This window comes from Falco punctatus (assembly GCF_963210335.1).
Source record: "Falco punctatus genome assembly, chromosome: Z".
NCBI lineage: Eukaryota > Metazoa > Chordata > Aves > Falconiformes > Falconidae > Falco > Falco punctatus.
The window spans coordinates 3,265,324-3,293,036 of NC_137586.1; the positions used below are offsets into that span (position 1 = coordinate 3,265,324).

The 27,713-nt window shown below is 39.2% G+C and overlaps 1 protein-coding gene across 6 annotated transcripts in view; it reads left to right on the forward strand.

Annotated features, from left to right (window-relative positions):
- Positions 1-27,713, forward strand: part of DYM (dymeclin) — a 219,545-nt gene that overhangs the window by 127,602 nt on the left and 64,230 nt on the right. For 5 of the 6 annotated variants that reach the window (XM_080371551.1, XM_080371550.1, XM_080371552.1 and 2 more), the window contains one exon: positions 27,429-27,531. In XM_080371551.1, coding sequence (XP_080227677.1) covers positions 27,429-27,531 — 103 coding nt within the window. Of the gene's footprint in view, positions 1-1,615; positions 1,781-27,428; positions 27,532-27,713 lie in introns of all 6 variants that reach the window. The other variant, XM_080371554.1, reaches the window with a different exon arrangement.

The following is a 27,713-nucleotide window of genomic DNA, read 5'->3' on the forward strand; positions in this document are numbered from 1 at the left end:
CCGGCCTGTGGAGTGAAGAGAATAGCCTCTGTTGCTCAAAGCATGCAGTGGTCAAAAAAAAAGGCATGATGGCTTAAAGAAATTGCCTCCTTGCAGCTGCTTCCTCTCCTGAAAACTAATATATCTGCAAATGAAGGGCCAAAAGGGATTGTGTGTTCCTCAACTTCCAAAGCAAAGGTAGGTCACTGACTGTAGCCCAGTACTGAATGCTGTTTAAACTGAACATTGAGTTTAATGAAGTCTTAGGCTTAGAGCCCCACAGTTTGCACTCAAGGATTAGCTGTCGGTGGCACTCTTTTTCTGTCCTGTTCTTTGCCCAAGGTCCATGAATAGTTTGGTCACCTGAAAGAGTGTTAGACCCATGTGACTATGCCTAGTAGAGGGATTATAGAGAGATGCTATCCTGTGAAATGCAGGTGGTTGGGTAGGTAACCCATTGGCCAAGTTTCAACCTATGAAGCTATAAAACGATGGCTTTTTGATTTGGTGGGGGCATTGTAGTGTAGAGCTCAGGTGTTTGCTGATTCAGTTTCATAAGTCACTTGGTCTTCATTCTCTGCACTGGAAACTTATCCAGTTTAGCACTCGGAGGGTATGTCTATACTGGAGAGATACCTGGGCTGCAATGGAGACAGCAAACATCCTGGTAGGAGCATCCTGGTGTTATCTCAACTATGTTTTAGGCTGCTTAAGGTGCTTTCTGGAGGACTTGCCATACTGTATACCCTGAGCTGTATACCATTATGCAGTGAACTATTTTCTACACAAAACCTATAGTAATAGATGTTTGAGGTCATGTGATATACGTGCTTCATAGATTACCAGTTTGTTGCAGGTGAACTACTCTTAATTTATTTTCCTTTCCATTATGAGTGAGAGGATATCTTGGAAATAGGCATAGGCAATATTATCTCTTAATTAAGAGCATTCAGAGTTGGTTAGTGTGAATATGAAATATTTTATTGATTGCTCTGTGGTTATTTCATGGAAGTGATTGTATTTTTTCCTGAAAAAGCTGAGCAGGTCTTAAGTGTATAAGTCAGTTAATGTAAAGCCCCATGTTTGAGGAACTAGAATTCAATACAGGAATACTCAATACAATTCAATACTGGAATACCAGGCTGCAAGAGCAGTTTGCATTGTTCAGTGTGTGACTTTTTCCCCTGAAGTCAGATACCAATTTCCATGAAAATTAGTTAAATTTTGTGAATAATCTCAGGTTTTCTTAATGGTGGACTTTATAAACTGGGTTCAGACTCGTGCATTTATATTTGCAGGGCAAATTGAGAGAGGCAAAAACCATGGTATCAACTGGGGAAAAAAAAGGTGGGGGGGTGGGGGGGAAGAGGAAAAAAAAGCCCAAATTCTTGTGTGTCAAACATGTGAGACTTGTCAAGTTCCCTTTACAGTAGTGACAGAACCAGCGTATGGGCACAGGCTAACAGATCTGTCTGTCTCTTGAAACTGTTGTTTTATGTCAAACTGCTCCATTGCTTACTTGGCATCTTCCATTGACTCTTGGCACGAAACCCAGGGACGTTAAACCATGAATTAGCTTTCTTAAAGGAAAATACCTCTTTTTTCTGTTTTTTCTCCCTTTACCCTTGTCTTTCAGTTATACCTGCCGCCACTTGCGGAGATATGTATATGTCTTGGACAAACTGTATTTCCCCCACTCTCACTGCTCTACGCTGCAGCATTGCTTCTCGACCCTCAGTGACAATGGAGAGGAACTCTTGTCTTTAACTTGTTCTCACATTCTCAGATCCTATGCTTCCAGGTTATTAACCTCTGCTCTCCATTTACTGCATGCTGCATGTTCTGTGACTGATCTGTGCATGTTTTCAGTAAACTGATGAATAACGTTAATTTCTAAGGGGATGGTTTGTGTCTTTATGGCATCCTTGATTGTATATCCTAAAAAGTGTGGTAGAAATGGGAATCTAATGATAATTTGGTTTGCTGGTTGTTTTTTTTTTATTTAGAATACAACTTCTGGAATTAATGTGTGGCCTTGGGAAGTTTTAAATGCTTTTTATGTGAAAGTGTTTTAATCCTTTTCCAAAGCTCTGACATAAGAACTAAGCTGCAATTCACAAAGCATCCACACAGTTATGTAGTTCATCTGGAATTAGTGCACAGATAGAAGTTGTCTTACATGTGAATGTCCAATACTTCCTTGGCATCCGTTGTTTCAGTAGCATTGGCTATAGAAATTTTCCAGAATGGGAAAGGTAGAACTTCTCCGTCAAGTTCAGTAAATTGGCATGGCACTTAATGATAAGATAGATCTGCCTTTTTTGATATGCCTAATCAGTTTTGATTATACAGAATAAGAATGGTGAGAATCCATCAGACCAAACTGACAACATAAAATCCTTGTTCATGATACAGAATTATAGATACTTTAGAGAAACTGTGAAATAGTGGGAATTTAAAAATAAATTCTACTTCAAATACCTAAATGCTTCCTCTGAGCTGTTTAGTCCAAGTAAAAATTTCAGTTTTACTATTTCACTGTTGATGCTGTGGCTAATTAAATATATTAATCACGACCCTCGAAGCTTTAGGAAAACAAGGAAAAAATTGCATGACAAAATTGATCTGAACATGGAAAGCATCCAGGGTGGAAATGCAGCTTCCCAGCTAAGCCAGCATACAATAGCAATAGACCACACAGTAAACATAAGTAAAACCAGCTTGTTTGTCAAGGGAAGAAAATATGGCATGCGAGCTGAAATAGCTCTTTTTGTACAAAAGATATTTTATGGTAGTACATAATGATGGAGAGTTAGACTGAAGGGTCTCAACAGGAGATGAAAATCTAGCGGTCCCAGGGGCATTCTCCAGATTAATTTGGAACAGGGGTACGGTATTAAAGTAGACAAAACCTTAAGATTTCAAAGGTATTGTTTAAAAATAAATAATAATTATAATAATGATAGTCCGCACCAAAATCTTGTTTAAGATGGAATGTTTTACATGTAGGAATGATATGCTGAAGATGTAAAAGAAATAGCTTAATTATTCCAGCTTGTTTCAGTGAAATTTTGGTAGTTCTGTACAGTGCGACACTGTTAAGTTGCCAAAATCATCCTTGGGAGACTGAGTACTGCTCCATGGATGTTGCATCTTTCAGGTGGCTTTGTGGATGAAAACGAGCACTGGTAACACTGCCTGCATCTTCATATAAGAAGCTTGTGATATTTTAGAGCAAAATGTTCGTCTCGTTGGTCCCCATACTGAAAGAGTTGGAGAAGTAGTTTACTGGTACCACTCTGAAATGGGACTGATGCATCAGCTGAGCTATGTTAGAATATATCAGCCTAGGAGCTTGTAAAATCTCCAGTTTTCATTACAGGCTATCCTTTTGTTGGATAGGGGGAGGACAGGGTATTTGACATAGAAATTGCTGTTAAAAAAATAGAGGTAGCAGTTTTTAGTGGCGAATTCTCGGGCGTTGGTCTGGTAATATATGGTTAGAAAAGTGTGTGCTCAGGAAATGTGCTTGCATAAGTCTGGAAATAGCATTGCATACAGTGGCATAAGTGGTAGTGTCAGAAAAAAAAAGTGGTTTTTGTGTGAATCCATGCATCCGTCCTATATTAAGTATGGCAGTATTTTATCCTGGGAGCAGCCCTCTTAGAGAAGAGATGGAATGCATAAATTACAAAAAGCAGAGGATAATTAATTATGGCGATTTATAAATCTTGACCCTCCCATCCAGGCCTCTTTGCAGTGCTCCTGGTAAAGAATATAAAACTTGGCCCTGAGTAATGACTGGTCTCTAACGCTGTCCTGATACCCCTAGATGATGATGCTTGTCTTTAGACATCCCATAGAATTAAATTTTGTTGCTGTTTTGGTATGTTTTGGGTGCAAACACAAATATGTACATTAACAGTTGTACCTTTAATTTGAAGGTGGGGAGAGGTAATTAATAAAAGTAAAACAAAGGGGAAAAGATGGAGGTGGCTTCGGAATAATGGCACTGACTAATTAGTAGTAGTTAATAATCACTGTTTTCCATTAAAGGACTTTAAAAAAAAAAGGGGGTTGTGCTGCTGACTGATTAATGCTGTTCACATTTTCAAGCTGCCATGGATTTGTGTAAGATGCTGGTGGTGAGCTAGCAAATCTATAGACACACCGGTTCCGCACTTACTGAACAGCTAGTGCTGGTTAAAGCTGGGGGGAGGGGGAGGAAAATAGTCTATAGTCTGCTGTCCTGCAGGGAGTAAGCCTGCAGCACTGGGTCTCCAGGCAGCTTTAATTGGGATTTGGTGCCAATGTTGCTTTTGGTGGCTTTTCCAAATCATAAAAACAGATGAGGCACAATACCTGTTTTATTATGCGATGCATTAGCATAGCATAAACATTGACCCTGGGATTGTAATCTGCCATTCCTACTGTCTAATAATTCTGTTGTGGCTGTGCTATTTATTGATTATTGCAGTAACTGTGCTTTGTGATGTGAAATGTATTCTCCCACTCTTACCATTATGGTTTCCTTTTGAATTGCATGTTCATCGTGTGATGTTCTAATGCTCGTGTGTGTTCCATTTTTGTTTTAAACCTCTTTGTGGTGCAGTCAATCTCAGGAAAATTGCTTTTGAAAATGAAACTGGTTTAGTGCATGTACTAGCAAAAGGCAGCCAACAAGCAATGATTTGTTTTAGGATGCTGAACAAATTAAGGACAGTTTTATTTTCATAGCTAGCTTGACATGGTGTGTGTGAAAGCAGGAAATATGGTTTTGCTGAACCTTGTAAATTGAGTAAACATGTTAGTGAAGCAGTAGAGCACAAGGAAAAATTGTATGGATTCATTCGAATTTAAGGGGGGTTTTGCCAGATAAAGGCAAAGAAATACAATGTCAAATTCACACAGTTTACCCGTTTTGCATATCTTTTATTACTTAATGCTAGGTTTGTTTAAACAGCAAAATGTATCTAATAATTTTTTAATACTCCCTTTCAGAAGTGTTCTGGCACATTTGTGTGAAGCCTGTAGAGGATAAGCTTTGCAACCATACTCCTCCCATGCCATCGGAGTCGATGGGATTATGCAATTACATTAATTTAAGAATGTGCAGTCTTTGTGGGATCAGGGCCTTGGAGGTTAGCTTTGAAAAATACTGCTGATTACCAGAAATGTTTCTGTTGCTGCAACGTGATGGCAAAGTACTGCATAAAGCCAACTTGTATTCATTATCCAGTTGTCAGCTCCTTTTTCTGTTGGAGTCTGAGCTGTGCTGGGATGTCAGGCTGGATCCCAGGAATGTATAGACTGTCCTTTGCCCTCATGAGGATTACTGGCCCGTCCTACAGTACATACAGGAATGGTGTCAGAGTGTCATCCTCAGTACCAGTTAAAACGTTTTCAAGTCTGTCATTTCCTTTGGCTTTTGTCTGTGAAGGGAAGGTGGGGAGAAACATGAGGCAGGTATGTTTGGTTTTGCATGATACCATGTTCTTTTGCAATACGGAGAAGCACATCCATTAGTGTGCTTTCAAGCGGCTTTTGACAGGTGAGAGTTCTTTTTCTCTGATTCTGTAGATGGTCTTGAGCATTTGCTTATTCAGTTCTTAAGCAGTTAAAAAACTGAAAATCTTACCCTAAGTTAGTGCAGGTAAAATAGTACATCAGCCTTGCACAGGTGCTAGCTGAATAACAGAAGATCTGGGTGTTGTCTTCCAGAGCCCTTCTGAAGACTGGTCCTTTTCCATATTCCTGTTATTTCCAGTTAAAGCACTCGATTATATTTAACCTGTGAAAACAGTTTGTATCTCTTCTGATACTTGCTCCAAGTGATATTTTCAATATGAAGCACCAAATACTGACACTTACGTCACTGGGAGCTTAACCTGTGAGAGGTGGTATTGAAAGTGTTCACCATAGAAAGACAATCAAAGCATTACTGAGAAATAATAACAGCTATAGGATAAATATCTAGTAGGTGGGACAACGTATAAACACAGAAATCAACAAGATGAGCAATATTATTTTGATTTTAGTGAGCATTTAAATGGCAGGGTCTCTATTTGGTGTCACAAGTTGTCCATACAGAGGGAGGTCAGTGCAGGTGGGCTTCCATACAGAGTGGTGTGTGAAAACAAAAATGTTGTTGTAAATTGGTGTAGGCAGATGAAATTGGTTGAGAATGAGACAATTTCCAAAGGTGACAAAAATCTTACTTCTGTAGGAAAATTTTGCTTAAGTCTTATCTTATAAGGGGTGCCAGCCACATGAACTATTGAAAACCTTTTTGGTAAATGATAAAAGTCCGTGAGAGAAGGAAAATAATTTGTGGTGTAGGAATTGGACCTTATGGAAAAGGCTTTTAAGTCTTTATAACATTTGAACAGTGGCTTGCTTTTTTTCACATTTTATAAATAACCCCAGTATGTCATAGGATTAGAAGTAGAATACTGAAAATGGCAGAATCTAGACCCGTCACCAGCAAGAAGTAGCTTCACTTCATTTCTCACTAAAGCACACTGGTTTTTGAAAGGTAGATAACTTAGTTTAAAATTTGGTTGTTTTTTCCCAAAAAAACCTTACTTCTCCAATTAAAATGTCTAAAAACCTTGATAGATTTAAAGACTTTTAAAGACTTTTAAAGAATAAACTAACTTGGTACTCTTTTTTTGGTAATACTAATTTAAAATCTTTTTCTTCAGGATATTTTAATAAGATGCACCTTGCCTCCAAAACTGGCGCCTGGCTGTTGGTCTATGGGTCCTTCTCCTTTTCCTTTTCTTTTTCCTTTCTGCTCCCACAAGCACAAATTTGTGTGCTCCGCTCAACCTCCTGCCAAGCCATGAGGCTGATGAGAACAGAACTGGTACCCATTCAGGCATTACAATATCAGTGCATTATCATAGGGTATAATTATGGGTTGGTTGGGAAATGTTTGTTGTTACTGAGACAGCATTATTCATCCAGCTTCTAATGTCAGAGTTGGAGATTGTGCATTTTTGTGATAGTTAACAAAATTATTCTCTTAACGTGTTCACCTGTACATTGACAATTCCAGCTGTTGCCATTACCAGTGTTTAACCTAGAGACTCAAAGATGGTCTGTTTCCTAATGGGTTTAATATTCATTGTTTTACTACTTATTTTCAATGCAAACCCAGTGCTGTGGGTTGATGTAATAATAATTGATTGCAGGGGTTATGGTAGATGCATTTGAAATTTCAGTCTTAGGTAGACTATGGAACAGCTGACAGAATTTAATCAACTCAAGTAAGTAAAAGTAAGAACTAGTGAAAATGGACAAACGGAATAAAAAGAGACAATCAAGCTACATTAATATTTCTCAGAGGGTTCAGGCTGCTTTGTTAATACCAATATGCTGAGACTTCTATAGAGCAGTCTTTAAGTTTTAATGGAAACTCTGTTCTCTGAGCTTCCATGCAAAATATTTTGGGTGGACTCTTATTGATCTGGGATCAGGTCAGGAGTTGAGGCTTTTTCTTTGGCTACTGCGATGGTGTGGAACATTTCCCTGAAATCCAGCTCATTTAATAATTTTCCTTTTGGGGAAAAAAAATAGAACTAAAAAAAAAAAAAAGAGGTCAGATGATGGTTGAATGAATGTAATTTAATGTTTTATTGCTTTTTGATCGTGATTTTTAGTCAGCTGCTGATAATTTTATTGAAGGGTTGGTCTTTTTTATTATGGAAGGATCACTCAATGCTCAACATTGAGTGACTTGGCAGAGAGGAATTGTTTATAAATAATTCTATTACAAATTATTTGTCTTGTACTGCACAACATATCGATCAAGAAAACAGTGAGATATAAAATCAATGCTGTGGGTATTTGGTGGGTGAGAAATTGCTTAACTTGTAGCTCTCAAAATGCTCTTTAACTGGATACTCATCAAGTGGGTGCACATCTAGTGGAAACCCTCGTGTGCTGGTTCGTTAACTCCTATGCTATTTAAAATAATGTATTGAGAATAGTTTTCAGGGAAGCAATGATCAATGAAGGGGAAAGATTGCTGATATCAAAAAATAACCATCTAAGTGTGATGCAAGCAAGATGTATTTTCATAGAGCCAGTGGGATTTCATGCACATGGGTCATGCTGTTGTGATAAGAGAGCCAGGTAGCACTGACTTTGAAAAGACTTGGAAGTCCACTAGGGCAGTTTTAGGAGTTTACTCTGAAATTATCTGGGAGATTGAGAGGAATAAACCCTTTAATACAGGATCCTTTAGTATGCAAAAATATAATGCACTCCAGTAGCTGGAAATTGAAGCAAAACCAGGTGAGGCTGGTTCATGGTTTTTTACATGGTGGATGATTCACTGGAATAGTTTAGCAAGGGCTCTGAATTTCCCAAGATTGGAATTTTTAAATGAGATTGGATACTTTCCTAAAAGATATGTCCAAGTCCGGCCATAGTTATTGGACTTGAAGGAAGAAGTAGCTGAGGGAATTCCTATGGCTTGTGTCAGACAAGCTGATCAAAGTGGCTCTTCTGGCATTAAAAATTGGAGTTACAGGCAGATTGCCATGCAGGATTTTGTTGTTCTGTTTGTCGTACAGAATTTCTTTAAAAGGCTGTGTTTTGATTCAGAATTTTCCCATTGCAATTACAATTCAGAAATTTCCCATTACAAATGTTATTTTCTGAGGTACTATCCCCCAGGTGATCTGACCCAAATAGTACAAAACAGCACAGTTTGCCAAACCCCTGCATTCTCGTGCACACACAAAAAAATCAAATTGAAATGGAAAAATTGCAGGAATTATGTTCTTTCTATAGAATAATCTTTATTCTGCCCACCCTAGTAAAAATTTATCACAGGTATGATCTAGACGCATTCTGCCACATTAGTACGTGAAACTAAAACACATCTCGATCAGATGGAATTATTTTTAATTGAATGCTTATGAGCCCACGTTCCCATGAGATGAAACTGGAACAAAATTACTTTCACACATTTCCATTGTAGCAGTATATTCAGAGTCCGGGGGTTTTGCGTTCATACGTAATGTCTGGCAATTAATCAGGATTGGGGAGGGTGTTTTATTCTTTTATAAATATGTAAATAAGCTATTGTTTCAAGACTAAAAAGAGAAATATTCTATAGCTTGCCTGAAGAGTTCAAGAGAATGCTAATAAAATGCATGTCTTACTGAATATAGTTTAATAGTTTATAGCTGAAAGCAGGAAGGATTTAAGCTCATGTTAGCTAGTCTTCTGTTTAGACCAAGAAGCCTTAGTGAGGTTCAGCTCCTCTGTAGTATCTGCTGACTTTTCTAGGGTGCAGAACATCACCTCTGCAGCAGCTTCAGTAAGTCATCTTCACTGGCAGCATGGAGTGCAGCATGGGTATTCCTTGTTTTGTCCATCTAGGTGATGCACTGTTATCTATTTTGGTTTCCTAGGCAGCATTGCATGAACTTTGGCTAGTGAAGGCAACTTAGTAAAATGTAATTATTGCCCAAATATAGAAAATTATTCACTTAGAAAATAACAAACATATGTTACTTATTCGAAACATCTTCCAGTTTGTCAAATTAAAGCACAGATTCTCACCAAAGCTACATTTTGGCTTGTGCAGAAGTCCTTTATGAGCTCTCGTTGCGAATCAGCCAGCTGTAGCTGTGAGTCCATCACTCCTTATGTTTGGATAAAATGAGTGGAAAGTACTGACTGCAGCTAGAATTATCACAATTGATAATTGTGATTAAGATGTTGCCACCAGAATGCCTGAAGTTAAGCATCAAAATGTGAACTTTTTTTTTTCCTTTTAAACAGTGAGGAGCATCTACCTCTTGCAATGAATTGAGAACTAAATCTTTAATCCATACACACGGATGCCTAGAGAGAGAAATGTGTGTGTCTGCCTGGAGCTGGGTAGTGCCTTAAGTACTGAAATACTCGAGAGACCTTTGCAAACCTTGAGTAACAAATGGTTCACAAATACCCTGGAAGAATGATGGAGCAAATAACTTCGCAGATATCTCTTGGAAACAGAGATAGAGGTGATTAAGGGATGCAAATCATACATGTGACTGGTGGGATGAATGAAATTTTGGCAAAGGACTAGGAAGAACAGAAGCAAGAAGATATTTATGTTGTTAGTGTAGGAGATAAGACCATTGGCTTTTCAGGTTGTATGCAAAGTATCCTGCTCCATAAAATATATAAAATTTTAGCTCAGCAGTAATTTTTAATCAATAAACCCAACAATCAATAGTGCAGTTACAAAAGAAAAAAAAAAATAAAACCTCACAACATACTCCTAACATTGTAGGTGGCTTTCACTTGAAATGTAATTTTGTTAGTGGGATGTTGGGTGTAAGATGTGTGGCTAAGTAGTCAGCTGCTTTTGGGCTGATTGTACAAGCACATGGAGTTGTTCTACGTACTGGCTAACTTCAGGATAGTTAATGGTATGTTTGTTTAAAAGTGAGGAGTCCCAGGGATAAACTTTATAGTAAAATCGAGAATATTTTTTTTTCCAGTAAGCCCAGACTGTTTCAAAGCAGATACTGTGATATGTGCTGCAGAGATGTTCTGTGCAGGAGCTACAGAGTAGAACTGCTTAGTGAAAATACCTGAGTTTTAATTTTCCTAATTAATTGCAGATCTGAGTAACATGAGTGTTGAAAACTAAAAAAAAACCCAAACAACAAATACAACAAAAATACCTCAAACGCACCAAAAAAAAAAATACCTAAACAAAACCCCCAGACTTTTTCATTTTATATTTGATTAACAGTGTAAGTGATCAGAAGCATCATCCTTATGGTTCTCTTTCTGGAGTAGTTTTGGGAGGTCTCCCAGCTGTCCAGCCGTTCCATTTAAATTTGATTCTCCAGCGGAGAGGCAGTGCCACCAGTGGGGTGTCATAAGCCCATTGCAGTGAAGCCAAAGCCCCTGAGCTGCTGGGTCCCGTGGACCTGGCCTGGCTCCCTGGGGGACATGGGGGCTGCACAGCTCCCAGGTGGCCGGGGCAGGATGGTGAGGAAAGGAACTGGCTGGGGGGAACAGGGACCATTGTCAGCTTGCTTAACAGAGGCGTAAATGCTAACGACTTGAAAACTGGCATCCAGATCCCTTCATACTGATCTAAATGACCCAAAATGTTCCAGATTTGCAGAGTTAAGAACACTGTAAGAACTCTTCCTTCTGTTCTTTTCATTTCCAGTTTCTAATGAAAGCATCCAACTACAAGAACTGTCATTTCTTCTCACATGTTGGTATCGCTATTCCTCACCACAACCTATTTGACCAAGAAATGCAGAGTTGGGGAGGAAAATTAGTCAACTTTTTGTTTTAATCCTCCAAAGGATTGGTTTAAGTTGTGTAAGGAGGTTTTGGATCCCCACTGTACAGCAGGATGTAGGGGTTGAGAGCTGTGAACTATTCTTAAGTGGTTTTGTTCTTTCGTGTTTGTAAGCTGAATTTGTGAGAAAACATTGATGAGAATGCTCCCACTGCACCAGCCACAGATCAGAAGAAGCAGTGGGAGAGGAAAATAAGAACAACCACAACTGGTTTCCAAAAATGACTAATCCTGCAGCCCCAGTGTAACCTCCAGGACAGTGATTAGCATTTGGCTTTTCTTCTAAATGCTGGAAAAGTTTTCTGGGGCGTCAGCCTAGCTGAAAACTAGTTCAATACGTGTACACTAATGAAAGAAGATTTTAAAGTTTCCATTTCATGTTCCTGCCTCACATACTTGGTTACTTTAAAGACTTCTAGGTGCATAATGTGTGGTATCACATCTCCTCTGTGGAGGGGGAAAATTCAATTTTGTAGGTACAGTAAAATTGGTACCTTAAGGGAAGTCACCTATCAGGAATAGTGTGATAGGGTTTTTGACTTCCAGTGGGTGAAAATTCAACTCTCAAATTTTGTAAGCCTGCATAGGTTGAAGTGTGGTCCAGCTTAGTCATCTTCCAATGAGAAGTGAGCCTGAGGATCCTCCACCCTACTGGAGGTGAACCTCAACCCTACTGACTGTTAGATACCACTAAAGTTCTTTTTATGCATTTAGTAGTGCATGGTCCTACAAGAGCTGTGCTTTCTTAAATTAGAATTTTACTGTGAATTCTGCTGTGATTGCGCCTCAGTTTTGCGGAAGAGTTTTAAGAGACTTCAACATAGATGGTTTCCTTTTCTCCACAGTGCAAAAAGGTGCCAAGCCTTGCTTTCAATGTAGTGCTAACCCAACAGAAATTAAAAACTGGTGATTATTAAAAAAAAAAACAAACAAACCCTACACAACTAAAAATAAATCAGTAAAATCAGATCTTTCTGATGCTGCATTCTTCTAATTAATCACCGAGCCATCCTCTTGCTACTGCAGGACTTTACCCTAACATATATTTCCTGTATTTCCCAAGGTGTTTTGTAGTGAAATTTTGGGTTTCCTGATTTCTACATTGACTTGGTCCTCATTTCCAGCAGGCAGTGTTCCTTGCATTTTGTTGTTTGTTGCAACTGTGTTAAATGTTTAACGATGTTCATGGTGATTTCAGGGAGTCACCAAGTTGCTGAGGCTGGGAGGCATCTCTGGAGATTGTCACATCCAAGCTCCTGCCAGAGGCAGGGTCACCTAGAGACAGTTGGCCAAGGCTATGTCCAATTGATTTTTAATACCTCTAAGGACAGTGACTCCACAAATTCTCTGGGTAACTTTTTTTCCAATGTTTAAATGCAGTTTTTTGTATTTCAGTTTCTCTCATTTCCTCTTGTCCTTTCTTTGGGCACCACTGTGTCTGGCTTCATCATCTTTATACCTTCCCATCAGATATGCACACCGAGATCCTATCAAGCCTTTTCTTGCTCTCTCAGCCTCTCTTTGCATGTCAGATGCTACAGTCACTTAATCATCCTGTGGATCTTTGCTGGACTCACTCCAGTACGTGCATGTGTCTACTACTGGGGAGCCCAGGGCCCCAGGTAAGGCTTCTCCAGTGATCAGCAGAGAGCATCACTTCCCTTGATGGGCTGGCAGCGTTCTGCCTAATGCAACCCATGGTGCTGTTGCCTTTCTTTGCTGTGAGGGTTCACTGCTGACATATGTTCAACTTGGTGTCCACCTGGACCCTTAGGTCCTTTTCTGCAAAACTGCTTTTGAGCTGGTCAGCTCTCAACATGCAGGGTCTTGTGTTTCCCTCTGTTGAGCTTCATGAGTTGTCTGTTGGCCCATTTCTTCAGCCTGTCCAGGTCCCCCTGAACAGCAGCACAAGCATCTGGGTGCATCAGCCTCTCCTCCCAGGTCTTTGTCACCTGTAAACTTGCTGAGGGTGCAGTCTGCCCCACCAGGCAGGTCATTAATGAAGATGTTAAAACCCCAGAATCTACACGTGGGGTACACCACTCGTGACTGGCCTCCAGCTGGACTTCGAGCTGCTGAGCCCATCCATTCAGCCAGTTTTCTGTCTATTTATCTGACCTCAGCTTTGTCAGTTCATCACAACTTGGCTTCATTTGAAAATACTATTATTATCTTGATTGTACTTCTGAGAGCCTTTATACTGATTGTATAGTTGATCCCATTTACGCGTTGCTCTAGTATCCACAGAATCACAGAAGGGTCAGGGTTGGAAGGGACCTCTGGGGATGGTCTAGTCCAGCAGTCCTTAGTAATCCAGATTACACCACCAGGATTGTGAAAGCTCATTTTTCCATGCCTTTGGTTGTCACCTGGATAAATTGAAATTCAGGAAGATGTGCCTAGAAGACCATGTTGTCTCTCTTCTAAATATCCCACTGAAATACAGTTTGTATTTTGTCCCACGCTCTGCCTTCGTTTGTTTCCTGAGGTGGAGGGGAATTACATCCCAACCCATAAGGCTTGTACTTGCTTTTTGTACGGTGTAGAATAGGAAACTGTCGGTGTTTGCTTTATCATCATGGTAATTCAGTTCTTTGAACTGTTTTCTTTGCTTTGGGAAAAACAGAGACTGACCTGGAACATCACAGAAATCTGTCTTTTTAAAAAGTACATTTTGGGGAGGGCATTTTTTTAGGAATTCGGGAAGATTTTTGAGTTGCTAGTCAGAAAGAATTACACAAGGGAATAAGATGTATAAAACTGAGTGGGAGGTAAAGCGCAAAAGGACAACCACTTTTCTCTGTGGGAATGAGGTTAATTTCCAAATAAATTGAAGACAATGTAAATTTAATTACTGTGCAGCTTGAGGGTGTGGGACTTAAAAGAAAATAATATATCATGTTGGTTTTTAAGACGGAAAAACATTGCACAACTGCAAGTATGCTGAAATGAATCATTAAATCCAATCTGTATCAGTTTTCCCACCAATCCAGAGACTTGAGTATGTTTGTCTGAACACAATAAAATAACCTCTCTTTAGAACGGCAAGTTCAGTAGTGATAAGTTAATTTTGGATGACAGTGTATGTGGGAAATAATGACCTTTTTGCTACTGAAAAAGTAATGAACAGTAACTTTGAAGCATTACCTAAAACAAAATCTGCTTGCTCTTACATAAGGGCTCTTCCTGCCCATGTCATGTTTCTAAATCCTCCCAGTAACGTCTAACACCTTTTTAACTGAAGAACAAAATTAAAAGCCCTGACAGGCAGACTACCCTGAAGAATTACATTTTAGAAGTGGTTACATTTTAGCTCTGTTAAGGTTGGATTACAAAACATGGGTAAGACATGATTTTGCTAAATAGGGAAAGTATTTTTATAAAAGATGAAGGGATGGTCAAAGATGTAGCTCCTTCAGGATGCTGACAAGCCTTTTCCTGCTGCAAGCCGTGGCAATTTTGATTCCACGTGTTGGTCATTTGGGAGAGCAGTACTGGTGATGGAGAGAAAAGCTGGGGGAATTCAGTACTCCAAACATTTTTCCTTCCTTAAAGGCTTCCAGATTATTAGTTCTGAAACTGTCATCTTCCTGCAGTGATGAGTAGTTTAGAGCATTTCAAACTGTCTGTAATAGATTTCTAAAAATGTTTGGTAGATGCTGAAGGCTACACTATGTTCTTGATACGTATATGCTGTTCTTGGGAGTTGCATTTGTAACCATTACAGGTCTTCACTATATATCTGCACAGGTTGTTTTTCCTTTTTATGTTCTTTTTTTTTTTTTTTTTTTTTGAGAGAGAGAGCTGTAGAGCAAGGGAGAGAAAATCACTGAACTGTCCAAATTTAAGACACAGTGTTAGGAAGGTTAGCTTTACTGTTTGTAATAAAGATGCATGGAAAATGACCAGATGAAAGGCCCTCGCGTTAGTTCTAACACATACATTGGAAAGGGCACGGGTGCTGTTGGGAGGCTGTAGCTACTAAGAAGAAAGGAATAAAGAAAAACGTTGAATAACAGGAATTAAGAAAATGCTGTGGGCTGGCTTCCCAGGACCTTGGCGCAGTACTTGTACTCAACTGGGCAAGGGCAGGCTGGGGCTTCCTAAAGCCAAATTAACCTCCATGTGGATCATTAACTGTAGCTTTTTCCATAGTGAATTGAACTCTTACGAAATACTTCATTATCCCTTGTTTTGTTCAGCATCTGCTGCTGTTGGATTCTGATGGATATTAACATCCCATACCAAAAAAAAATATTTATATAAATTAGTGTTTTTGATAAATGTTTTCTTTCAATGACACAAATATTTTTCAGGTTTAAAAGACCTATCTTTTATTTCCTATCTATTTTGACACTAATTTGCTTTGGAAAGAGATTTATTTATGACTAGCTACATTTTGGAGGTTTCTATCGTTTATATCTAGGTACATAAGTCCACAGAAATTCAGCAAAGGGAACATCATTGACATTACAAGGAAGGATGTAGACAATTTTTACCTGTGATGTTTATTTTTAAGGTACAACGTTGTTACGTTTTTTACAGGAAAGGTTTAGTAACAGAGATGAAACTTAATTTTGGTCTTGGTGTTGAAAATTATTTACTGTATTACATAATATTTGACATTTTCCTACATTTTTCCTTTTTCCAAGAAGCTGTACCTTCATGTGCCTGCGAATGTTTTTAAGCACTTCCGTCTCTTTCAAAGTATGTGTACATGCATGCCAGTGCTATTTGCACACAGAAGTAGTCTTTCCAACAAATACCCCTCTTGGAAGAAGTTGTGTGTATCTGTATGTATGTGCCTACATTTATGCTACACCAAATACTGTACTATGCATTTTGAATTTATTATAAATTGCCATACACTTCTAATAGAAAGCTCTCTTCTCTATTCCTTCAAATGTATTTCATGTCAAACATGATTTATTCAGAACAGAATGCAGTAAATTTCAGAGTAAAACTTAAAAATTGTATAGAAATTCTGTATTTGCTGGTTTGAATACACATGCAGTTTGTGTACCAAGAAGGAACATTCTTCTGAATGACTACCTGGTGAAATTGTGGGGGAATGAACAAACTGCTGCTCAGATGTTAGATTTTTAGTGCGGCTCAAACTATACATTTTTTTCCTGCCTGGAAATACACTTAAAACTGATTTTTTGATCCAATATCACTAAGATGGCATGGATGGAAGTACTCTGCTGAAGAAGGTTGCAATACACACAAATCAATATGTTGTTTTAGACACTGCATTAAAAAAAAAAAGCTTTGATCAATACTGAAATTTCACTCGAAGTTTAGGAATTAATAGATTAAGGTTGTCTGTGAAGTTTTAATTCAGCATCTTTATTTCAAAAGCAAAACCACAATCTTTAACTAAGTGATTATGCATTGGATTTTGTTTTGAATGTAGCATTATTCACTGCTTTGGGTTTTTTTTACTGTCTTTATTCCCTGTGTGGCCTCAGGGCACACTGAACACATGCAATCTAAACTCTGTCTAGAAGACAAAAAAATACTCATTTCCTTAATTACTGTTAATTTTTTTTGGGGGGGATCCTGTGGTGCTTATGACAGTTTCTCAGTGGTTCACAAATACTCAGAGAATATGAAGTATTTATGGATTTGGATTTGAAAAAAATGACTAGCCATTATGAGCAGTTATGGAACTTATCTACAGATACAAGTGCATTATTTTTCTAATTTTCTTTCCTTATGGGGTTTTAGAAGTCTAGGAATTACCTCATTGTTATGCAAGAGACAGTCCTTGCATCCAGGGTTATGTTTGGAAGCAGCGAGACCTATGTCTGGTTTGAATTTCTGGCCATTTTGGTAAGGTCCTTAGCAATAGCTTTACTGTAGAGTCCTGGTAGGTCCAACTGATGTTCTTCATTTCCTTCAATAAATGTTTCCAGTTTGATAAAATTTCAGAGGTTTTATGTCAATAGGGTAATTAAACTGTAGTGATTAGGGAGAGGCATGTGGAGGCTTTCCATTACCGTTAGCGGGGCATTGCGAGGGTCACCGTGGAGAGATGGCGACATGATCAGGAAGGACACCTGACCGAACAGAAGATTAGTCCATGAGGAAAACAATAAAACTCATTCCTGTGAAGCAAGAATGGCAGAGAGACCTTTAGGAGAGGGCTTTGGAGAAAGGCGAGGGGAAAAGAAATGGAGGTGTAAGACAAAACTAGTGATATCTGTTGACAGCCCGATAATATGTCTTCCTAGCTTGTTTCTTGTTGTATTGCTTCAATATCGAAAGTCCATTTTATGAAGTTAGGTCAAAGCCATGATGTTATTTCCAGGGTTCAAAGAAGAATGCACTGAAAAATTCACCTAAACCATGCCAGGGCCTGGACAGCCGAAGGCCCACCGAGCGGGGCTGCTGTACGGATGGGGTGCGGGTGACATGCCATGTCAGCAGCAAGGACTTTCAGTGACAGAAGCACGGTTCAAGTCTGGTGTTTTGCTTAAGTCTTAGCCTAAAGAGGGCTGTTAGAAGCACACCTGCCCTGTCCTGTGCATGTGGAATGACTCTGTTAACTCCTAACGTGGATCCAGGTTCTTTCCTGCCAGAGCGAGTACAGAGGCGCGCAGCTGTTTTCTTTGTAAGTGTAGCAATGACCCAAATACGTATAAGTACGTATGTACACGCACACTCAGTGTGTTTGAGGAAAGCCATGCCAAACAAAAGCTGCTCAAAAGAACATGGATTTGGACCTTAGGTTTGCATGGCAACGATGGCTTTTTAATTTTCTTGTTGTTGTTTCATTGTTCCAGAGTCTGTCTTCGGGTTTTTTGGGTGGGAGTTTTGCTCAGGCTGCTTTCTCCAGCAATTTCCTCTGATTCTCACCCACAGAGTTTTGTCCTAATTCAAGACAAATGTCTTCTCTCAGCAGCTATGAAACACTTACCCTATTGAATTAAGAGCAAGTGGATGAAATGGAAATATCGTGGACTCTGCCCATTCAATATTCTTAAAAAATATTAACAGGATGAACAAAGAGAACATTGAAAGGAATTACATTCACGTCTTGAGACACCTAAGGCACATTCAGGGATATTTAGCTCAGAATAAACCTTATAATTAGTCTGAGCTTTACAAACATGTATTCTGTTTATACTGGACTGTTCACGTTTTTTCCCCCACAGCTTCCAGCCTTCCTGATTTTAGTTTGCCACTTGCTACTCTCTCAGTTACAGAAAAATACAGCAGACATATGGTGCTCAGCTAAGTACCCTGTCAAAATCTGCATCTTCTATAGGATTTGCATGGGGGATTTCAGTCAATGGTTATTGAGTTTATATTTTAATACAACATGGTGTTAGGAAGTTGTCGTTTCTAGGTGGTGCTCCTTATCCTCACCTGATTGTGTTCTTTAAGTGGAATTGCACGGACGTTATTTGGCATGCTAGGCAAAAAGGGAATGAAATTATCTGTACCAAGATAGAGGGGAAGGATTTTACTGCTTTTTGTTCCTTTTAATTTTCTAGTGATAGGAGCATCAATTTCCCAACATCGGTTGGAAAGTGGCCATGAGCTGCCTAACAATTTATGCCTTCAGTTGAAAAATACATCTCCTGGTCTCTACAAATTAAACTCTTGGCTTACTTTTTTAAATATTTATTTTTGCCTCACTACATCAAATTCCTTGCTTTCATATTTTTCTTAGTCTCTTTGTCTTTTTGATTCCGTTTTAGCAGGAAATCCTGTTTGTTAATGCAAAGCCTCCATCAATTGCTCTAAGTTGCTTCTGAATTTGCTTATATACTTTTGCCACAAGTATATGGTGACTGCATGTTTTTCTACTTCTTATTAATAAGAAAATTTCTTTAGGAGACGGAATTTGGAATGTCTTTATACCATATGAATTATAGATCTCTGATCACATGTAAGCAGTGGCAGATAAGAGGGTACTCTTTAAAATTAATGAGACACTTTTGTTGTGACCTAAAGGTACCTTGAAGTACTTCATTTATTATGATCAAGTTTAGGACTGTAGAATTAAAAGAGTGGTCTTTATTGCTTGCTGTTTAACAGGATGATGTGATAGAAATAATTTGTTTACCGAGGCCACATTAAAATAATTTGTGATGCTTTGGGATTTGCCCTGAAATAGCAGCCACCTGAGGTGCTCAGCCTGTTTCCAAGGGGACACAAACATATTTTTGAGAAGGCACTAGACAAGAAAAGTCAAAAAAAAGTCTGATCACTGACCAGCAAAGTCGGGACATAACAATACCAGCCTCATGTAGACCTTTTACTACCTGGGAGAAGCCCTTTCCATTCCCTGATCCTTCAAACATGCTTTGATAAGTCTATCATTGAAGCCCACACAAACCATTTTATTTGCATAGGTGGCCTTTGTGGAGACAGCACAGCATAAGTCTTTTGGTTGCACATCATCTCCACAAGCCAGATGGACCTAATAGTAAATATAGCAAAGCTTTATTCAGCAGAACTTAATCATGCTTCACTTTACAAGATTAGAAAGAAAGATATAAAGTACGTTCTTATTTTCTGTTTAACAATTTGGTGTCTTAATTGGTTAGCTTCTCTTTTCTGGGATCCCAGATGTTTCCCAGGCATTAGAGTTGGGCTCAAGTAAGTAACAGCAGCGTCCCCGCATGGAGTATGCTGCCCCGCATAGCCCTTGGAGTTCTCCATGGCTGTTCTCTCTCATTATTTCTATTTATGTGCCATTACAGCTTGGATAGTTCAAATGCAGAATGCCTCTGGGGCTCTTCAGTAGACATGGGCATTTGGGGACTTAGTGATTTTTCTGCACTTCCATTTACTCATGCTAAATGGATTTCTCCTAGGGCCTGGTTCCTTAAGTGCTTACAGAGCACTAACATTGCCTGCAGAAAGGTGTTCAGCTGCCCCTACTGCACTTGCTCGCAGCCAGTTCCCCATACAGGACTGCAGGACAAAACATTTATTCCATTTCCTATGAAACAGCATGGTGCATTTGTTTTGATGTGACCTCTCGTGTGGCCATACATGAACTCTTATTCAAGGGGATGAGCAATTCTGATCCTCTGCTTGGAAATGTCTGTGCAGGCATCTTAACCAGTACATGGGTAGGGTTCTTGTCCCATAGTGCACTCTTCTTTGCTGTAATCCATTATAAAAAGTAGGTCAAACCCAAGAAGTGTTCCTTACATCTACAGGAATTAAGGTACGGTTTCAACTTTTAGATGTCAGGTTTCAAAACGAAGATATTTTTAGAGCTTGCTGTATAAAGGGTTTTTTTTCTAATATGATTGTGGTGTTAATGTAGGCATTGTAAAATCCTGTTGTTTAAGGAGTATTTGCATAACATGGTTTCGGTGTTTAGGGCTTATATTTAATTCTTTAAAATTGAGAACAATAGTACACTTGGCGTGTATATGAGAGTGGAGAGAAGGAACAGCACAGAGTATTGCTAAATTGTTTAAGAACATGCATCATTAGTTTTTTTGATCTGTGGGACTCTGGATTATTTTTTTTTCCATCACCAGATAGTATTTTGTGTTTCTCTGCTGTTCAGTTCATTTGCACTATACTTCTGCACTAGGGGAGTGAGGAGAAAAGATTCAGAATGTCTCAATTTCCAAGCTTCGAATAAATTATATTGAGCAGCACTTTAGTCCTCGAGTAATTGTCTACTCAGTGGATATAGAATATTTCTAAGTATTAATTGGGACTTTTTTCTCCTTGAGAAGCTTGTTAGTGATTTAGATTGGGTGAAGTCCAATCCTTATTCCTTTTTTCTGTCATATAACTCAATGTGACCTTCCTCTGCTAATGTGCTTGGTTAGTTTCCCACTCTGACAGGGCCCCCCTTCTTTCAGGCTTCCATCTCTTTCTTTGTATCATAACATCAGTCTAAGCTCAGCTCATGCACTTGGTATGGAGTCTCTTCTTTCCTCCCAGATTATTCTCTCCTCTCTGCCATTCCTTGGACAGTGTGGATAGGAATTTATTGCACCTCAAGACTGGTTTCAGCCACCTCTGTAAGAGAGCTGTGCCCACGCAACTGGTACTTCAGTTTCTGTTTGAATTTCATCTGATAGCATGAAGGATCCTCTGCAAACAAGTTCCTTTTATCCATGTGCTTATTTTTGTATTTTGGTCAAATCATCCTTTCATCTTTTCGCAAATCTATCAAATAATTAACTTCCTTAAGCATTTCATGGAAAGGTATATTTTCTGATTTAGTTACCTTGATTCTTCTCTGAACCTTTGCGTTTTCAGACCACTGTTGTGAGATCCGCACACAGGATGGCAGCAGCAGGTGCTGTAGGACACAGCTTTGCTGGATATAGAGTCATTTAGGGTGGAAAAGACCTTTAAAATCACCAAGTCCAACCGCTAACCCGCACTGCCAAGGCCACCGCTAACCATGGCCCCCAGCGCCACATCTCCAGGTGTTATAAATCCCCCCAGGGCGGGTGCCGCCAGCCCCCCGGGCAGCCTGTGCCAGCCTTGGCCACCCTTTCCGTGAGGGGATTTTCCCTCATTCCCAGCCGAACCCTCCCCCGGCACAACGTGAGGCCGTTCCCTCTCGTCCTGTCGCCTGTTCCCTGGGAGAAGAGCCCGACCCCCCTGGCTCCAGCCCCTCTCAGGGGGTTGCAGGGAGCCAGAAGGTCTCCCCTCAGCCCCCCCTCTCCAGGCTGACCCCCCAGCTCCCCCAGCCGCTCCCCACAGCACTTGTGCCCCAGCCCCTTCCCCAGCCCCCTGCCCGGCTCTGGACACGCTCCAGCCCCTCAGGCTCTGTCTGGGAGTGAGGGACCATCTTTCTGTTAATACCAAAGACAGTTTCTCCTCCATCAGCTTTATTGCACTGGGGCAGCTCTTTGTCAATCTGTCGGTCTTTAGGCGCTGCTCCCAAGGTAAGATCCTTCACACTTCGGGAGCAGCTTGGTTTCTTGGTGCTAAATTTATGCCTTCAAATTTGGCTGTTTAAAATCTCAGCAAGTTTACTTTGCATCCAACTTCTTGAAAGATAAAGAAAAATTTAATGAACATGCTCTTTTCTTTTTATTTCACAACCCTGTGATGACTGTGCCATTTGCAAAGTTTAACCATAGTATTTCCTTATCGTTGATGTATACATCATCTCTGTATCGCTGAAAGTATTTTGATAGCTTTAACAAATGTTAAATAGCTATTAGTAATTAGAAGGACCAAGAATATTCCTGTTTGTCCCTATTAAGAAAACAAGATTAAAACGTGAAGAGTTTTCAGACTTGTGAGTTGTTTCCTTTTGAGTTCATACAACACATGCCTTTTCAGCATTCGAGTTTTCTTAATAAAAAAAAATCCCGTGTGGAACAAAGTCATATAAATAGTGTGTAGAAGACTGTTAGAACAGGGATAGCATCATGTTTTATTTCTAGTCTCATTGGAAAAAAAAAAGATGAGTGTGCTGGGTAAGGTCTGTGTTTCAATGCCAGTGATACCCTCCTCTGAATGAGTCTCGCGATCGCTGCTCCATGTCACACTCAGGATTAGCTGGTACGTCTTTGCCTTGGCCAGCCTGTTTACTTTCTTCCCGGGTACCTTTCCTTGTCACTGTCCAAAGCTTTCAGAAGGCTCCAGGTTTTGGCAAATCCTATCTTTGGATTTACTTTCAACTTCTCATTTTAACTCCCTTGTCTTTTTTTTTTTGTAAATTTTTTAGCTATAAAAGTTCTAGTTTATACATTCATTTTGTCTATGTGAGAAGTATCCTTTATAAGCTGTTTCAATCTGCTGTAAATCAGACTTTCTGCAGAACTTGCAGAAGCTTTTTTTTTTTTTTTTGTCATTGTCAGTGTGTGACTTTGCTAGACTAAGAAGAAAGTTGTGAAATGAGGTCCCCTTATTGGCTTTTTTTCTCTGCACAGGCTTTGTGGAATTGGCTTTTTGAAAGCGTTAAGTTCATATATTACCAGTTTGAATGTCATTGTGTGTGCAAATAACACATAATCAAATCACTTGTATTTAAGTAACCATTACTGTTTAGTCTGGAAGTATTTTTTTATTGATCAAAGTTCAGCCTTATGTTAAATAAAAACTTCATCTGTGTAGAGGGAGTTAAGAAACCAGTGATTTCTTAATTCCTAAAAATCAGAAACACAAGACTTTGAGATTGGTGTTCACCCTTGAGTCTTCCTCACTGGCTGAGCTTATCCATGGTGTGATTTGATGATCTGTAATAGGTGCTAGCTGTTACTTCATCTTGCTATTATTCCAACTTATTATTTTGCGTGCTAAACATTGGTCCATAAGTACTTCTGTGAGGGAGAGATGAGTTGAGGTGGAGGTACCAAGACATTTTTGTTGTTCTGGACATAATTTGTTAGTATTATAAAATGCCCATAATGGGTGAGACAAAAGGGCTGTGGCGCTCCATAGCCTGACAGTTGATGGAGAAGAGCAGAAGGAAGAGAAGTATTTTGGTAAAAAGTCCATATTCTTGTCAACCTGTGCAGACTGCCCTCTGTTACCACATAGTGTATCTATTTTTCAATTTGATCTCAACTTGATTTTTAGCAGGGCAAAGCCAGAAGTGTGACTAAGACATGAGGGGAATCTGGGAGACGGTCTTTATTTCCACCTCTGCATGAATTGGCACTTGTGTCTTGTACCTTGTTGTGTGCAAGGGAAACAACCTTGTAGTAAAACATTCTTGCCTTTTTAAAATGTCATTATTCATGCCTTAAAAATCAAAATAAAGCCCCAAACCATACAGACACTGAAGATGTGGCTGCTGCAAAATCAGGCATCTCCTTTAGAAGGCAGCATTTGTTGATAAAAGATATGTATGAGCTAAATTTCTTGCAAATGCCTTTTGAGGATTGTAGCTAAATCTATTCTGATACTTTAAAAATGAAGTTGATGTTTATTAAAGTGGTTTTCAGAGTAGAGATAGAGGCATAATAACAAGTGAATTACTTGGTGGTGAAAGCTTTACGCCATTTCAGGAGGCAGCAGTACTTTGAAGCTGCAAATTCATCAGTTAGTCACAGTATCTGGCCTTATTTTTTCTGTTTAGTTGTAGTGTTTCTGTGAAGCTCTTTGAGTTTGCTCTGGGTGCAATCCTATATATATCCATTCTTAGTATGAAAAATTCCTGCCTACGTGTCCCAGCCCTCATGTTCCTCTAAGGGAGGGTTCTTTGAGAAGAATAACAAATTTCTGAAGAAGAGAATTGTGTTGAGGTTTTTTTAACCTGAATATTGGTGTTTTGGGTGGTGGTCCCACAAAGAAGTGTCTCAGCACAGGTGTGAAGGTGATGAACTCGTGGCAGGAGAGCAAAACTTTGCAAAGGGAAGCTCTGGTCCCAAAGGCAATGTATAATAGAGCTTACCCCACGTGGCTTCTTTGGAAATAGGAATCAGCTACCAAGGGCTTGCTTATGCCATAAACAAGCACTCCAGTCTAGTTACATTACACTGAAATATTTTCCTTTTTTTTTTTTTTAAAGAAAGCAAATACAAGTTATAAAGAAATAGTTTTCCTTCCTTTTTCTTTCTCCTTCTTTTTCCAGTTCTCTAAATTTCTGTCAGAGAACATAAATTTGCTCTTTGCTATTCCAATTCCATGTGGAATACTAATGATGTGCATTTCCCTTCACATGTATTGCGTAGATGCACTTTTCAAAATCCTGATCCCAATTCTTTGTTTATATTTAGATTTCCTTTCTAGCCAAAATGCATTATGTGTTTTTGAGAAGAACTGACTCCTTGGAAATCCTTTTTATTCCAAATTCTTCCTTTTTGTGAAATTATCTGTATCTTCTGAAGCAGGCAGACACCAAATTTAGCCTGTACTTGCTGTGCACACCCCCGTAAGCATCACCAGGTTGGTTTTAGCCGATTATTCTGTCTCTGCAGCACTAGATGGTGCTGATGACAGTATCTCTGAAATCTGAGCCTTAAAAAATAGCAGTGATTTGAAAAAAAGTAGTGCTGTTGTTTCAGTCCAAGGACCAGTTTCCAGGTCCAGATTTTCATTGGAATAAAAAAAATCAGTTTGTGACTACAACAGCAGATTATGGGAGGGAGAAGAGTGGAAAACCTACTAATGTATCTTATTTCTGTGTTGCTGCTTCCCTTTTTAACAGGGAATGTTCTAGTGGTTTTGACTAATAGCTGTGAATTAGTGGGAGGTTGGCATTTGGTCCCAAGAATGACACGTCTTGTCAAGGCTGTGCTGGATAGCATGAAGGAAAAAATAAGATTCCAGTTTTTCTCATGTCAAATATATTGTGTTGCTCTGAAAACACCAACTGTTCTTAACCCTCGTGACCACCACAGAGGTCTTGCAATCTCGTGTGATGTTCTCGCCATATCAGTCCAGTTGCAACTATCACCGCCCCAGCGATAATGTCCGGGTGGGACCGAGAGCTGGGCAGCTGCAGTGCCCACCCTGGTTTCTGCTACGCCGTCTTGAGCCCGTTCCTCGTGCTGGCAGACTCTGGCTGAACCTTGAGGATGGTACAACCTACTCAAGGGCTCACATTCTCTAATTAGATGTCTTAAGCGCAGCAAAAGTTGCCCTTAAAAGGAAGCTGTTAATCTGTTCTAAGAAATACCTAACTCAAGTCAAGAGGTGTTGGGAAATGGTGGAACTTAACTGAGTTAGCTCTCAAGAGGTAAGGTTTGGGCTTGAGAAGTGTAACTAATTCCTTGTGACAGTGAGAACTGTTGGAGAAGCTTTTCCCTGAGGCTCTTGAGTAGCAACGAGGGGACAAGCACTGATACTCCAGGGAGTCTACTCCTGCCATCTGTAAATGATACAATATCATTGATATATTTTAAGTAAAAAAAATTAACAGGATTTCTTCAAATGCTGAGCATCATTTCTTGAGGCAGAAAAGCTTTCCAAGCACCACATGTCTCTGAGTGCTGAAGCTGTCCTCTGATTCCAAGAAACAGAGGCTATTTAGAATATAACACTGAGGTAGTATTTTGCCACTTACTTTTTTAATTATTAAACTGGCTTTAGTATTTTGTAACTGAATCTGGTGAACAAGAAGTCTGCCACTGTTCCTTGTCCCATCAAGTGTACCCAGCTCCAAGAGCGGCATGCTCAGACATTGGTGGATTTTCTTGGGTCTTATTTGTCAAGGCAGCCTTTTTACCCTCTTAAGGACTGACACAGTCATAGAATCACAGAATAATTTGGGTTGGAAAGAGCCTTAAAGATAACGTAATTCCAGCCCCTAGGAAAGCTTGGTAAGAGTCCTGTAATGCTCCAAAAAGAAGCCAGAATAATGTTTTAAAACACAAAAAGCCTTAAAACGTATGACTGATATCAAGATGGGGAGGGGGAAAAGTGGGTTATCTATGAAATGAAAACCATGTTTGAGGTATCCAGTGGCTTCACAGAAGTATCCGACTCCTTGAAGCTGCTGACCACTAGCTGGTGGCCTTTGTCCACCACTGTGGGTTGCTTCTTCTCAGTCAAGTTACATTATCAGTTACATATATCATATGTATTTATCTATAAATATACATACATATTATCAAGTTACATACATCAGATTATACCTCTATGAGTGTCATTGCCATACTTTTCCCCAAAATGCATAAAAACCCCCATTTATTTTGCTGTTTGTATATGGACCATTGATGTCACAGATTATTTTTAAAGCTAAGGTAATGCTTTATTCTTTGATTTAAGCAAAAAGATATTTGAAAAGAATTCATACTAGTAAAATGCAAAAACTACTCCAAATACCCAAAGCTTCTGTCATATACTTTGATTTTTCCTGTGCTAAGCAAATAGGTTATGGAAATGAATAATGCACAAGATGCTTAAGGATATATTGCAATATATTGAATGAGGTGTTGCACTTAAAAATTGCGTTTCAGTGAGCACGTAACTAGTTAGGAGCTGAAATGGTATGTCTACCGTATGATGTTCTTCACATTACTTTATTGTATGGAATATTTCTAATTCAAATTCTGCTATTGCTTAGCCTAGATGTTAAATAAATAAATTCTGCAACAAGTGTGCATTGCATTCTAAAAATCTTGTGTATTTAATAAAACATGTCTTCTGACTAGTTTAACTATTTCAGGACATTATTGTGAAGTTAATTTTATTTTTCCTTTTTCCTTTCCTCCAGTTTATTTTCTTTGTTATCTAAAAAACACAACAAAGTGCTGGAGCAAGCCACACAGTCCTTAAGAGGTTCCCTTGGCTCAAATGACTCTCCGCTTCCTGATTATGTGAGTATCAAACTTAATGTTTTAGTAGATGGCTTCAAAATAAAGTGGTACATCCCTAAATCTGTAAAGATTTATCAAAATGTGTGACAGCTAAGCAACCACCAACATCAAAATACAGGAACCTGTATAAATGATGTCATGTCTGAAATGTCTCTACAAAAAAAAAAAAAAAATTACACTTA